Raw genomic sequence first — 13,836 nt, forward strand, 5'->3', positions numbered from 1 at the left:
TACCTTTCAACAAGCTCACCAAACAAATCTCTAAGCTATGTTGAGCTGTAAAACACTCTTCATTTTACATCTTTTCACTCCTCTTGTGTCAAATAAGATGCAGCAACTGCCTGCTAGCTTGGCCTGCTGTTTTAAACAATGATGCAATTTTGAATTTAAACCCCCCAAAAGAAAACAGAGTTGTACATAAAAGCAAGTATGGCTTAAACAGCTAATATTAGAGGGTTTTTCTTGTGGCCGTGCTGAATCATCTATCGAAGCTGTTACATATTCACGCTGGTCTAAGTGTTTCAAAGTCAAAATAATACTTGAATGCATGAGCAGCATCGTATTTTGCAACATTTGACACGCAAGGAGTAAACAGGGTTAGTTTACTGCTGCACCAACAGCGTAATGCTTCACACTCCCACATCTGTATCACTAGTGCATCTCAATAAAGTCGAATTTACTGAATCAGTAATTCAGGACACACAGGGGAATTTAGGTCATGCGTGTTAGCGGACCAATCAAACACGGTGATGTCGTATTCCTTCACCCAGGTGTTGGTACTTTTGGAAGTGTGGGCAGGTGCCAGTCAGCAAACGGAAGTGGGAAGAGCTCTAAAATCCCCTGGTAGACGCCCACGCTGACCTTTGACCTGACAAAACGCAGTGGAAACCTGGATTCTGTGCATCTCAACTCTTCCTCCTGATTCCGGGACCTTAAATTTTGATGTGAAATGCAAACTTTACTTTCATCTGAACTTCAGAGCACTGCCGAGGTGCCCTCGAGCAAGGCACCGAACACACAAACGCTCATATAGGGCGTTGGCGACTCATCCTGGGGTGGACCCTACCTTCGCCCATTGTGTCCCCTCCCCGGGAGCCCAAAAGGGAGAGACTTTTGGACCACTGAGCACCAGTGCCGTCCTTTATGTCCTCCACCCAGGTGAAACACCTGTGGCGTCTCTGGTTCCAGAGTGTCCTAACACACAAAGGATGAGCCAGTTGGAGCTCAGGGCCTGGACACATCTGTGCTGAGTGGCTCTTGAAGCGCTGACTGCAGCTGGAGTCCACTGCGAGTGAATCTGGCCATTATTCCTCCGAGGCCTTTGTTTCACGATCCTCTCAAGGTTGCTGGTGCACCTTTTCTCACCACATTTGCTCTTGTGCTTGGATGCTGCCCTTTGAGATCAGCCAGCCTCTTTAGCAATGGCCTTTTGTGTCTTCCCCTCCTTGAGCAGGTGATCGTCCTCTGGACAACCGTCCAGTCAGCAGCCTTCAGCATGATTGTGTAGCCGGCTGAACACCACCCAGAGACCAGTGAAAGGCTCAGCAAACCCTGACACAGCTGACACCGCGACTCTCCAACGTTAAACTTTGCCCCAGTGTTCGAATTTTCCGGGACATTGAAATTCGGGGCTTCATTAGCTCCACCCCCAAAATCATCAACTATTTGATGACATCATTTATTGAGATGCACATAATAAAGTTGTGTTTGAGAAAGCCCATTTTAAAAGGGCTGGAGTTTGTTTTGTTTTTTTGTTGTTTTTTTACTGGATCTCAGATTCCTTGTATTCACAAATAGCTGGAAATATTTTGAAACTTGAATCAAAGCAAAAAACCATTTGAAAACTAGTGTTTAACATTCCATACAGTTCCGACAAACGCATATTCCCTATAAAAACAGGTGATTGTACTTGAAATCAAAACAGCTGTGACACAAACACGGTTACATAACATGGAGAAAATGCCAGGATGTGTGAGGCGGGGACGATATGTGCGAAAAACCAAATATGACATTTGATTGAAACATTTAGCTCAGAGAGGAAGGCTGCTGTAGTGATGCATTAGAACAAGGACAAGACACGGAAGAAGGAAAACATGATGGAAGACACAGACAGACGGGCAGAGATCAGGCATTACCCCATGAGGCTCCTGAAAGCAATCCAAGCCAGAAAACAAAGCAGAAGGGGGGGAAAGTGAAACAGAGAAGACAGATTCAGAGTCAGCAACAGAGAAAAAAGGGAGAACCGTCCATCTGGCAGGGGAGAGGAGAGCAGCGAGAAAAGCCAAACAGAGAAATAAACAGGTGACAAAACATGCGTAAACTTTAAAGGACCATCTGAGATGGTGCTAGAAGGCAGAGAAACTGAAAGTGCTGTTCAGAAGACAATACGTAACTCTTACACTGGAGGCCTTGACCATGTGCCTGCAGGGAGCAGGGGGCTCATTATTGGCTGCAGGACATCCGCTATAGTCAGGACACTTCAACACATGGAGTCAGCTTAATATAATCAACTCTAATTGCAGCAATGCTACATAAATATTTATGTGCTAAAAGAGCTGAAACGGACCAAACTTTGATTGGTCCATTGAATTTTCTAAACTCTGCGATGAGCTGGCATCGCCCCATACAGACCCTCATCACCTGGAGGTAGATGGGATAGAGTTCAGCTCCATCGTGACCCCACTAAGGATTAAATAGTAAATAATGTACTAATCTTACGTTTAATAATTAATGTAATAACACACTGACTCTACAGTTGGTAGGATATGTGTTATAGACCCATTTACTGTAAACAGATGGCTGTGCACGTACTGTGGCAACACAAAGTATGGCACCAGGGCAATTAAACAGTGGTCTCTGGCTCTGGCACAGAGGGGCTAAAATCAGCACTATGCCAGTCAAGCGACACTTTCCCGTTCGAAACTGCGTTAAAATGGGTTTATAAACCAGGTTTCTGGTGATTTTGGGTCCTGCTTCCTCATCTGTTTAAACAATAGGCTCCATCCAAGGCAGTACTTTCATTGTCACAATGTGCCTGCAAATTCGAAATGATGTAGGCTGTAAATGGTTCTGTTAGGAAGATGGGATGTGTCTTAAAGTCTAGGCTGTTTAATTAAGAGAAAGTTGTCCTCGGTGTGTCGAAAATATGGTCTCCATTTAGCACCATTCAGTTGTGAGAAAATAGCTAAATGTAAATTGAAACCTGCAGTCAGCAAACTACCTGTGCAATGTTAGCCCTTTGCTTTCTACAAAAATGTTTGTTCAATATTTTTAAGTACAGTCCATCAACCTCAATTCATTGTTTACAGTCCTCAGCTGCTAGCGTAATGAGTTGCTAGCTTAATGAAAAATTTGAGATAGTCATACTGGCCAAATAAGTCCAAGCAGGATTAAACTCAGAGACTGAAATTAGTAACTGCTTGGGGTGAAATTGTAGAGACACTAAAGGATATCCCAGTGATGGGTCGTGGTGCTGTACTGCTTCCTGTCTGATTATCTGTACGTCTGTGAAAAGGTTACAGGAAACTCACGAGCAGGCGAAGGCCACCAGAGCTCCGCTGACCACAATGAAGTCCAGAATATTCCAAAGGTCACGGAAGTAGGAGCCCGGATGAAGGAGCAGTCCCAGGTCAATCATCTGCAGCCACAAGAGAGCAAGAGCATTCATTAGATGAAAATTAGAAAAAAAACCCAATAATGATATTTCCATGCTGCCTACTGGTTGCTACATTAGCCCTAGTTGATGTTAAAATTTCACCAATCAATCTGATTTTTTTTCCCCAAATTAAATTCTAGTTAATTTTTTTAAGTGTTATTTTACAGCTCAAATAAAAGTGCATGTTTTGAGGCATTCTCACCTTAATCACCATCTCAAAAGTGAAGACTCCGGTGAAGACGTAATCCAAATACTTGAGAACCTGGATCATAGAATTACAGCTGCAATAAATCCAGTGACAGATGCTGATGTGACACCCCCCCAGGCCTGTCAGAGCTCTCAAACTGGATAACCTTGCACCTTTGCTTACACAAACTACCTCAACACCCACGTAGGAACAAACAGCACACACAGCGTACGTCACCTCGAATTCCTAAAGCATACCTGACCCCAACGCAAATTAGTGGTGCTTGGCTGTCAAAGTGCAAAAAATATCAGCCCTACGTGAATATTCCCAGAACGGGATAATGTGTCAGGAAAAAACGCAGCATCACACGCCAAAAAAAGGTTTAAAAATCCAGAAAAAAACCAAGAGTTTCTGCGCTAGCTCCTTTGTTTAGAAGCACTGTTCTGAGTAACTTTGTGAGATGGTTATTCACCAAGTCAGTGTGACTCACATTGTTGCGTGGTGCGTTGGCTTGCACGGGGTCCTCAGCTGCCAGAGCGATGCTGCTCATGGTGATGACTATCAGGATGCACATTTCGAAGTAGCGTAGGTTGACCACATAGTGACACAGCCGTCGCACCCTACGGGAACACACAGATGTAAGTGTAAACTCAGAGGGGTGATGGATCACTCGGTCTGGGCAGGAGACATTGTCTCTCAACTGGGAAGCACAAACGATGACAAGCTACGTGACACACGGCCGACAGGTTTTTCAACTTTCCCAACAATAAAAGCAAGGCTGCTTTTGGTGAACTGCATGCTGCTCGCCCACGCACTACGAGTTCTGTCTTTCGGAGCAATTTAAATACATAACAATACATCAAGGATCAAAATGTGAAAATAATTTGTTCTGAGGGTTCTGCGATCTGCCCACACATTGGTATTTTACCATCAACTCAATCTGGCTCAGATACATGAGCAGCTGCCAACTTCAATTTCTCTCCACTCTGTGTTAGCATAAAGGGAGACTGAGGAAATTAGGTACACTTCTGGTGATGCCAGTGTTACGTAACGCTGTGCTGCAATCCATCAGATAGTCAACACTGGTCAAAGATTAAAGAACACCATGAGCACAATTTATCGCGCTCAGGTACAGGAACAACATAAATCAGTGGCAGAGAAAACAACCACCGCGTGGTGTCGATATCCTACTGCATTTGCTTGAATTCAAATGATCAATCGTCTCCGTTTGTCACCTGTCGTTTGAACTTACGGGTTCGTTTGCCCAAAGATGAACATTGAGCTGTAGGGAAGCATCTGCCGAGGCCCATTCACCTCCTCCGCTTCCTCCAAATTCTTCTTCTCCTCGCGGATTTGGAAGCTCTCGCAGTCAATGTTGTTCACTGACGGGAAGATGCAGATGAAATACAGGTGTAGAACCGGACTACAGTAGTCTCCTAACGGCACTCACTGGGGATGAGAGTAGTTTCTCCAGGTGGGGCAGTGATTGTGACAGGGATGTGGATGGCGTTACTGTTGAGGCCAGCCTGACTGGCCCTGGTGGAGTTCTTGAGGTTATCGGCGTCTTCTTGCTTTTCCCCAGCTGTCAGGCCGCCCCGCATGGCCTGCAGGGGAGTCGAGGCAAGGCCATCCTCTTGAGCATCTGGCGTCTTCTCCCTGGGGAGAGAGATGTTTATCTCATCACAGACTCATCAGATTCTGCTTCTAGCCTTTCCCGCCAAAAGGCATCCAAATGAAAAGAAAAACAACATTTCAACCCTCCTGGGACCACAAAATTCTTCCAATAAAGTTGCCGTTTAGCGCCCAATAAGCACAATTAATAAATTGTAAAATCATATATAAATTGCACTAGATTATATCCATGAGATTGCTATTATCAAATAAAGAAAAAGATTTCACATCCCTGATATGAGCAGCTAAAAGTTTTTACCAGTGACTTTGGTTTCCGTTTTTGTTCTTCTTGAAGTCGTCTCCATCCCCGGCCGGCTGAGCTCTGACATGGGAGCAGTGCCCCTTCCTCTCTCCGTTACTGTCTCCTCCTCCACACTTCCCCTTCCGATCACCCTGGGAACCATTTGCGATGGTGCCGTTTCCCTCCTTTGGCGGGCGATGGGAGTGGTGGTGGCGATGGACCCGTTCTTCTCCTCCTCTCACGTCGTTGGCTTCCTCTTCAGGGGAGCCATTGTGATGGTGGTGGTGGTGCCTGTGACCCTGCCCTCCGTTGCGGCTGTGGCTCCTCTCCCCTCTCCTCTCCTTTGACTGAGAGCCATTGCCGTTGTGATCTCTGCTCCGGCTGTGATGAGTGTGGTGCCTCCCACCCCGGCCATCGCATCCCTCCCTGTTCTCTCCGTTCCTGTCACGGTGTCGGTGATGCTTCCTGGAGTGTCCTTCGTGATCGGACTCCAAATGTCCACCCTCAGGAGTCCGCGCAGGCTTGTCTCCACCCCTGTCCTCTACTATCAGCGGCCGGTCCAGATGAGTCTTCATGTCTGGATGCAGGTGGAGGGCAGTGGACATCCGGCGGCGCTCCTCTGGATCCAGCTCGTTGAACAAGGCCTCGCTGCTCGCCCTCATGTTGTGTCTCCTCAGCTGGTTGGTCCTCTGCTCCCACACTGACATGGTCTTGGCAGTCCGCTGCTGCTCTTTACTGCACACATGGATCAAACCAACAGACAACCTTCACATGACAATAGGGACTGCGACGGAGCTGAGGCAGCATGTGCTGCGTAGATCATATGGAGGTTGTTGCTAAGTAAAAGATCATCCTCAGTTTCATCCATAGAGACACCACAAGCTTAATTTCCATCTTCTAAACTTAAGGGTGTGTGTCGTGAAATTCAGACACAAAATAGAGACAATCACAGGAAGCTGACACTGTGGGGTCGTATTCTACAACCCCGTTTGTCAAAGTTTACAGGTAATTTACCTTAGAAATAGCTGGTTTAATTCTAATTATTGAGCCTCTAATAAAGTTATTGACGAAGAACCATGTGCACGGTGCTCTATAAATGAGACGGCCCAGATGTTGATCATGGTAAACCACTGTCTTACCATGCGTATGTGTTATGTTCATGGGAGTTTTGTAAAATTGGTTTGCAGTGCAGAACATCCATTATGCCCCTGTAATGCCTTACGTTTAGGTGTCATGTTGACACGCTCTTCCTAATTTAAGTTCACAAAATGAGTTTTTCCACTTCAATAGATGCATTTAGTCTATCAAAAGAACACACATTTGTCCTTATTATGAATGTACTCAAAGCTAACTTGGCATTGGCCCACACAGGCACCTGCAGGACAAATGAGAAATAATATTTATTTTGCCCGATGCAAAGCTTTGCATGTAGCTTGTCAAAGTATGACATACTGGTAAGGTAAATATATTAAAGCGAAGCACGCTACCTATTCAGCAATTTAAGGGAAATAAATTAGTGGAATTGAGTCATATTAGCATCTAGTAATGAGCATCTCATTAAACTCTTTTTATTTCTAACTCTCAATGCTAGGAGGAAGGCTGGTCAAGCATGAGAATCTCATTTAAATGTTGTCAATGATGCAGGCTGGGAGAAATATGCTGTCATGAAATGCGGGATGTCCTTAATGTAAACAACAAGCTGCTTGGTTCACTGAGGAGAAAGCTGAGAGGGATGATGATGATGATGATGATGATGATGATGATGACGCCAACATGAGACAAAACGAGGCGTTTTAGAGAAGTGAGTCATGAGCTTTTTCAGCCTTTTTCTGTATTTTTTATGATTTATTTACACTTGAATTTATGGGTTGGTTAAGTTTGTTCCATCTGGTCACCTGTACCTCAAGATTCGTCGGGCGGGGGAGGAGTAGACACTATACCTGTAACTCCTAAAAGACAGACAGGAGACAAAGACAGGCAGAAAGCACAGACGACACGGGACAGGTATCCACACACAGGTGAGTCACAGGAAAATGAGAGATGAGGAGAGTTTTTCTGACATACAGCAGCACACGCATGCACCCAGGAGGGTAATGAATCACGGTTTGATTACCTTTGATGCTAATTTTGATTATTTTGGATAACAAAAGGCCTGATACAGTTCAGAATATAACCCAGCCTAGGAAAATTGTCAGGGGGTTTCCACTGTCAAAAACTGAGAACAGTTGCTAAGCATTTAATTCACAGGGTTCCTTTTTTTCAGCCCCTCTTTATTTTGCAAAATGAGCAACATGGTATCAAAAATGGACCAAATGGTGGAGTCTTTAGATCACTAATCATAGTCTCAATAGTTTCACTCCTAAGTTTTAAGAGTTAACTCTTAGTGTTCCTATTTATTCCATTTATTTTCAAGCTCATCAGGTTTTACGATGCAGTGAATGACCTCAGCACCGCTGAGGATTCTGTTATATAGATGCAGATTATATTAATATTCAATTAAGTAAATGTGCATCAACTTCTGGTGTTTGTGTTGTCGTGACCTCCATTTGGTTTTTGGTTTTGTTGTCTCCGTTAATGAGGAGATTTAAATTCACTGGCAATGAAGAATAAAATTGCTTTATGAAGGTCTGGAGGAGATCCAGTGTAGCGACATGGGGGAGGAGAGAGACTAATGAAGAGAAAAAGGGATGAAATGGGAGGAAGGGGAGGGGGCAGGGGCATATTAACAGAGTGATAACTCACGGTGACTGAATGCTGTTGATGGACGACCTGCGAGAGAGTGCATCTCGATTTTGCTTTACAAAACTGTACATGCAGAACAAAAAACAAAAGAAAATGAGACAAAACTGCAAAGGGGGACAGGCAGAGAGTCAAGTTCTCTGTCCACCTGCCTCCCTTACAGCGAAACACTAGTCTGTGCACTACTGCAGCAACACAAGTGTCGTTAGCAGGAAAAAACACCAACTTAAAGTTCAAAACATCAGGAGTTTCATTCCAAAAGTAAAACACTTCTATACAAAGTTTTGCTTTTTTTTAAAACCCAAAAAATATATTTATATATATATTCAAAATGTAAATTAAATTAACTGGAATTGTTTCTGTGGAGGTATTTTTAAATAACCTATTTCTTGCTGCAACAACTCACACAATGTTAATCAAAGCAAAGGGCATTCACTAGCACACAATACAAAATAGCACTATACAAAATAAAGTAATTGAGACATAAAGGCAGCACAGTCACGTCATCGAAGTAATTACAGTGAGGATAAGCATAAAGTTGGATGATTCGAGGCTGACTGTTTTCTCTGACCTAATTCTTCACGAGGACGACCTCAATTAAGGAACAAACATGTATCAAAGATGATCACTCTGTCAAATGACAAATGGACCACAGAATTATACAGTGCATAATTAAATCCAACATTAGCCCAACAGACAAGTGTCAGAAGAACGGCCCATTTGGACTGTCAGAGTTAGCTACTGCAGCTATTAATCACTGATAAGAACGCTCCAATTCTCCTGGCTGAATACTCTTGACAGAATCTTCCATCTTAAAATGGGACGAAATTAGAGCTGCAATTAAGTTTTCACATTTAAACAAGACCCAAAACCTGTCAATCCCAACGGGGAGGCGCCGCTGTTTACGTATGCCATGAACCATTTGGGGATATAAAAGCATCCCTGATGTTTTTTTCAAGGAGTTTCAGGGAAAACTCTGGGAGTGTCCACAATCCTCGTAGTGATGATTAAAATACAGCAAATCAAGTTTTTCAGACACTTTTCCCCAGTATCAGATATGTAGGAGGGGTTGGTTTTAATTAGCAAGAGGTGTTGCTAGTTTCTACCTATAGAATAGAGCTGATTCTTAGTCAAAAAATGATTTCAACACGAAAAATTTGTGTAAAAAAATACACTTTATCTCCAAAAATATACTGAAACAACCTAGTAAATCACCTCTTCACAGCCAAACTGGTGTGATTTAGATGGAGGCTTTAAAGGGTCGGGTCTAAACGGGTGTGATGTTAAAGTACACGATGTTAATTAACCAAAACAAGTGCTGATTATTGTAATGACTGTAACTGTTTAAATAGGGTGGATTAAAGGAGGCGATACTCGCAGCGGGTGTAGCTGGGTATCTCCACTGACAACATCAGAACAACACTAAGCCAATAACAGTTATTTATGGGATGGGAGGGAAGGGATTCTCTAGGGAGGGGGGAGGATGTGAGCAGACTCACGCAGCGATTGAGATGTTGGCTGCAGACATGGGACTGACTTCCTTCACCTCCAAAGCCTTCTGCAGTGCAAGCTTCTTATTGGCTGCCTCCTCTTGTTCCTCTTCATCCTTTGGGGAACAGAAAGAGCTGGGATTTAAAGCTTAAGATATTTTGACATGTGCATGCCCACGGCAGACGAATGGTTTTTCTGTTTCTCCGCTTTGCTTTTTGAACGGCTCAGCACGGGTGGTGTCACCTCCCTACCTTAGTCAGCTCCTGTGCGTTTGCAAGGTTATCGACGGCGATAGCCAAGAAGACATTTAGGAGGGTGTCTGAATAGTTTTAAAGCTCAAGCAAAAACACGCATGGACAATAATAAATTGATGAAATACTGAATCTAATCATTTAAAATTGTTATTGGACATTTATGTGCAACTCTGCAGCTCGAGTCTAACTAAGTCAAAGAGGATACAGTTTCCAAACAGTGTGAGAACGATGAAATAAACGGAGGAGAACATGCCACGCCGCACCCCTCCTTGGGACTCGATCCCGTGATACATGACAGCGTTCCAGTCCTCACCGGTTAGAATCTGAAGAAGACAGATGAGTCAGAGGGAAACGAAAATCTCTCAGCGTACTGAATTAAATTACAGCACCAGTCTGATGTGTTATGAGCACGGACTAATTTAAGGATTAACAACGAGCCCATTAAGGGCCAGAAGGTAGACAGAGCAATCTGGTAACAATCCATGTTATTTTTGGAGCCAATATTCTCGCCTTTATTCCGAGTGGAGAGGCCTTGCTAGCACGCAGCAGGCGAAAGGGTGACCTCACCTGAAACACAGTGAGGATGGCTGCTGGGAAGGTATCAAAGTTTGTCGTTGGAGTTTCATCTTCAAAGTTAAACCTAGAGGAGGCAGAACGACTAGATCAGCACGGGGGAGGAAAGTTCAAATGCGACGCTCTGCAGTGCAAATGAAAATGATTTTCTTTTTACAAGTGCACTGCAATTTTCACTTTGATTTACCAGAGCTTGCTAAAGTAATAAGTCATTTATCTAAAGATACAAAATATGCAAAAAGAGGTGTAATGGGTTGATATTGCAGGTCATATGAAATAACTACACAATATCCATCTGCATAAAAAGAAAATCCATGCGCAACTGTTGATTGAAAACCTAAAATAAGAACTCTACACGAGCGCAACACCTAAAATCAAAACACAAGCTGCTCTCAAGCTGCTCAGGTGTTAAAAAGCCTTCCACATTTGACATTATTATACCTCATACATACAATACTTCAGCTAGATTGTCTTCTTAGCTCGGTGAAGAAGAAGAAACCTGGTTTACACGAGTGCTATGAACTGTGAGAAAGACCTAAAGAACGGTAGCATTTCACGGAGGCTCGTATATTAAAATACTGACATAATGTAGCTTGAATCACAGATGTTATTAAAACGGGATATAAACACTGGGGCTTTTTGAGGGGTTTTAAAATGATGTATGGTTATAATGTGCTGCTTTACTGTCATGAAGCACTTGCATGGACCATGAAGCAAGTGAAATTGTCCAGTAAGATGAACCCCTGCATCTGGTCTTTAATTTGTGCATGAGGGAGATGGGCTAATTCAATAAACCTTTTTTTCCTTACATTATTATTATTCTCTCTCTGTCTCTCTTAACTGCACCCTTTTCCCAACCCTCCATTTTGCTCACATCACATCACAATGTCTATTTCACCACATCATCCTCTCTGCTTTCTTCCCTTCTCCTCCCTCTTTAGCGAGCCCGGCAAAGGGAGTGGCGGCAGTCTGTGTGTGTCGACCTCTGTTTGCTCTGATAATAGGGATTGGGGAGTGCGATGTTTGGCTTCCAGGCAGCATCTGCAGGGACTTCATTAAATCAATGCTGAAAATAAGAGTCATGTGAGGCCAAACTCCAAACAAGATCATGCACTGAAGAACAGATATTTAGTGGGTTGGGGTGGGGCTGGAGGAACAGACTGCAGCAGCAGCAGGTTTAAATTGTTTATCGAGACATGCAGACGTCATGCACTCCTAGAACTGAAGGTAATGGTACACACACGACATCCTACAGTCTTATGGGATGTCAGGAATTTAAAATGTGTCTTTATATAAGGCGGGGGGGGTGTAAACTGGCAGTCACTACGTCTTTACAGTGACCATTTTCACGGCACTTTTTCATAATTTGCGATGTGGTGCTGCAGGTTCATCAGTGCCTGCACAACAATAGCACAACGAACGAAATAATCCTTATTCCATGAAAGTGAGTCCTGTGCACCCTACCCTGCTAATTAGCCACATGCTGTGGATCGCAGCATTATTTTTCAATTCTAACAGTTCTACCACGAAATGGTATTCGGTGTTTGGTGTAAGCTTTAGCATAATGTGTCACAAAACATCTCATATTGACAAGCTGTTTAATATTATATTTACATTCGGAAGCTTTACATCAGGGACAATCATTTGAGCCCTATGAAGGCCACAATCCAGCAAGTGTTTTCCTACCAGATAGACAACCACTATCGCCTGCTTCAAATCCTTCAGGTAACGATCTACCTTCTAATATAAAGATACAGTATTTATATAAACAAACTACATTAGAAAACTCCAAAATCTCAAAAAAATAATGTCGATCAGAGTCTAAATCGAAAGCTAACTGTTCTCTGCTAGCTCTGCTTGTTGCTGGCACCATGTGGATGTCAGTCTCACCTCACACTTGTCCATCAGAGTCTAATTCGACGCTAATGATGGCACGGGCTGGTGTAGGACTTGTTGCCATAGCAACAGCTCGCTACCTTAAAGACATCCTGTTGTGTTGTGGTGTTGTATGTGAAGGCCATCAGCCTGACCAGATGTGACTTCAGGAGGGAGTGCAGCATTTTAGACCGCCTTATGCACAGTTAGCCCCACGGTCATGGAAAGAGATGCTACCAAGCTGTTTCCATAGAGAGATGAATTTGTCAATATCTTTCAAATGATTTTAAACGTATTTAAATCCTGAGTGGAATGAGGTGGACTGGATTGCAATGAAAAGTATTCTGCACTGAGCTTTGCTTTCCCTGCTGCGTAGAAACGGATCCACACTCAATGAGGGAGGATCATAGACTAAGCTGAGGAAGGCTCTCCGGTTCATCCTCAAGATGACGAAGACGCCGTAGGAAATTTATCCCAGGAAGACCGAGATATGCTGGATTTTGGAAGTGAGAAGGCTTCAGCGGTGGAGACAGAGAGGATAATGATGATTTCACCCGACTGTCATTGGAGTTAATACGAACGTTTTCAGCTGTGCTCAGACTGTGAAATCTAACAAGAATATGGAGCAGCCCCAAAGCATTTCAATATTGTAAATTATGTCTTTTGTGCTTGTAGTTTACTTGAACAAAGCTTCAAATGTCAGGTAGGTCATCGTATTTCGTACAACATGTTTCCTAAACCTTCTTACGCTGGACAATATCCCAACAATAAAAAGCAGCCCACAGCCGTTGCTGTGTTGGAGTACCTGGAGAGATGAGAAGACAGGAAGTAAAATATGTGCACGAACTAAACCAGGCTTTTTCGAATAAGTGCAGCCAGCCAAGAAGCAGGAGGTGTTCATGTCATTAGATGATATGAACACCTCCTGCTGAGAGTGCTATCAAAGGGCCACAGTCAGCACCACTGCTGTGCCAGCTACCTGCTGTGCAGACGGGTCTGTCAGCGCGGCTACAATGGACCAGGGAACACATGGGGGGGTGGGGGGGGGATCAGAGAGACAGGCAGAGAGAGAAGATGTGTGTCTGTATGTGGGAGAGGTCACTCACTGTCCTCCAAAGAGCTGCATGCCCAGCAGAGCGAAGACCACAATGAAGAGGAAGAGGAGGAACAGCAAGCTGATGATGGACTTCATTGAATTAAGGAGGGAGATTACGAGGTTCCTCAGCGAGTTCCAGTATCTGGAAAGAAGCAGCAAAAACAAATGAAGGGTTGCTCGCATTCCAAGAGGAACAAAGATGAGCGATGGCATGTAAAAATTATAGAAATTATTGCCATTCCTAAAGAACACAACCGCTGTTTAGTGTTTGTAGTATTCAGTCAG

General features: G+C 43.7%; 1 protein-coding gene across 1 annotated transcript in view; it reads right to left on the reverse strand.

The window, feature by feature from the left end:
• The window catches only part of cacna1bb (calcium channel, voltage-dependent, N type, alpha 1B subunit, b), a 103,413-nt gene that overhangs the window by 29,547 nt on the left and 60,030 nt on the right, over positions 1-13,836 (reverse strand). The window contains 12 exon segments of the mRNA XM_057018007.1: positions 3,300-3,406; positions 3,627-3,686; positions 4,102-4,231; positions 4,864-4,993; positions 5,062-5,267; positions 5,542-6,258; positions 8,266-8,328; positions 9,762-9,868; positions 10,005-10,072; positions 10,213-10,330; positions 10,575-10,647; positions 13,562-13,693. Coding sequence (XP_056873987.1) covers positions 3,300-3,406; positions 3,627-3,686; positions 4,102-4,231; positions 4,864-4,993; positions 5,062-5,267; positions 5,542-6,258; positions 8,266-8,328; positions 9,762-9,868; positions 10,005-10,072; positions 10,213-10,330; positions 10,575-10,647; positions 13,562-13,693 — 1,911 coding nt within the window.

This window comes from Takifugu flavidus, chromosome 20 (assembly GCF_003711565.1).
Source record: "Takifugu flavidus isolate HTHZ2018 chromosome 20, ASM371156v2, whole genome shotgun sequence".
Lineage (NCBI taxonomy): Eukaryota > Metazoa > Chordata > Actinopteri > Tetraodontiformes > Tetraodontidae > Takifugu > Takifugu flavidus.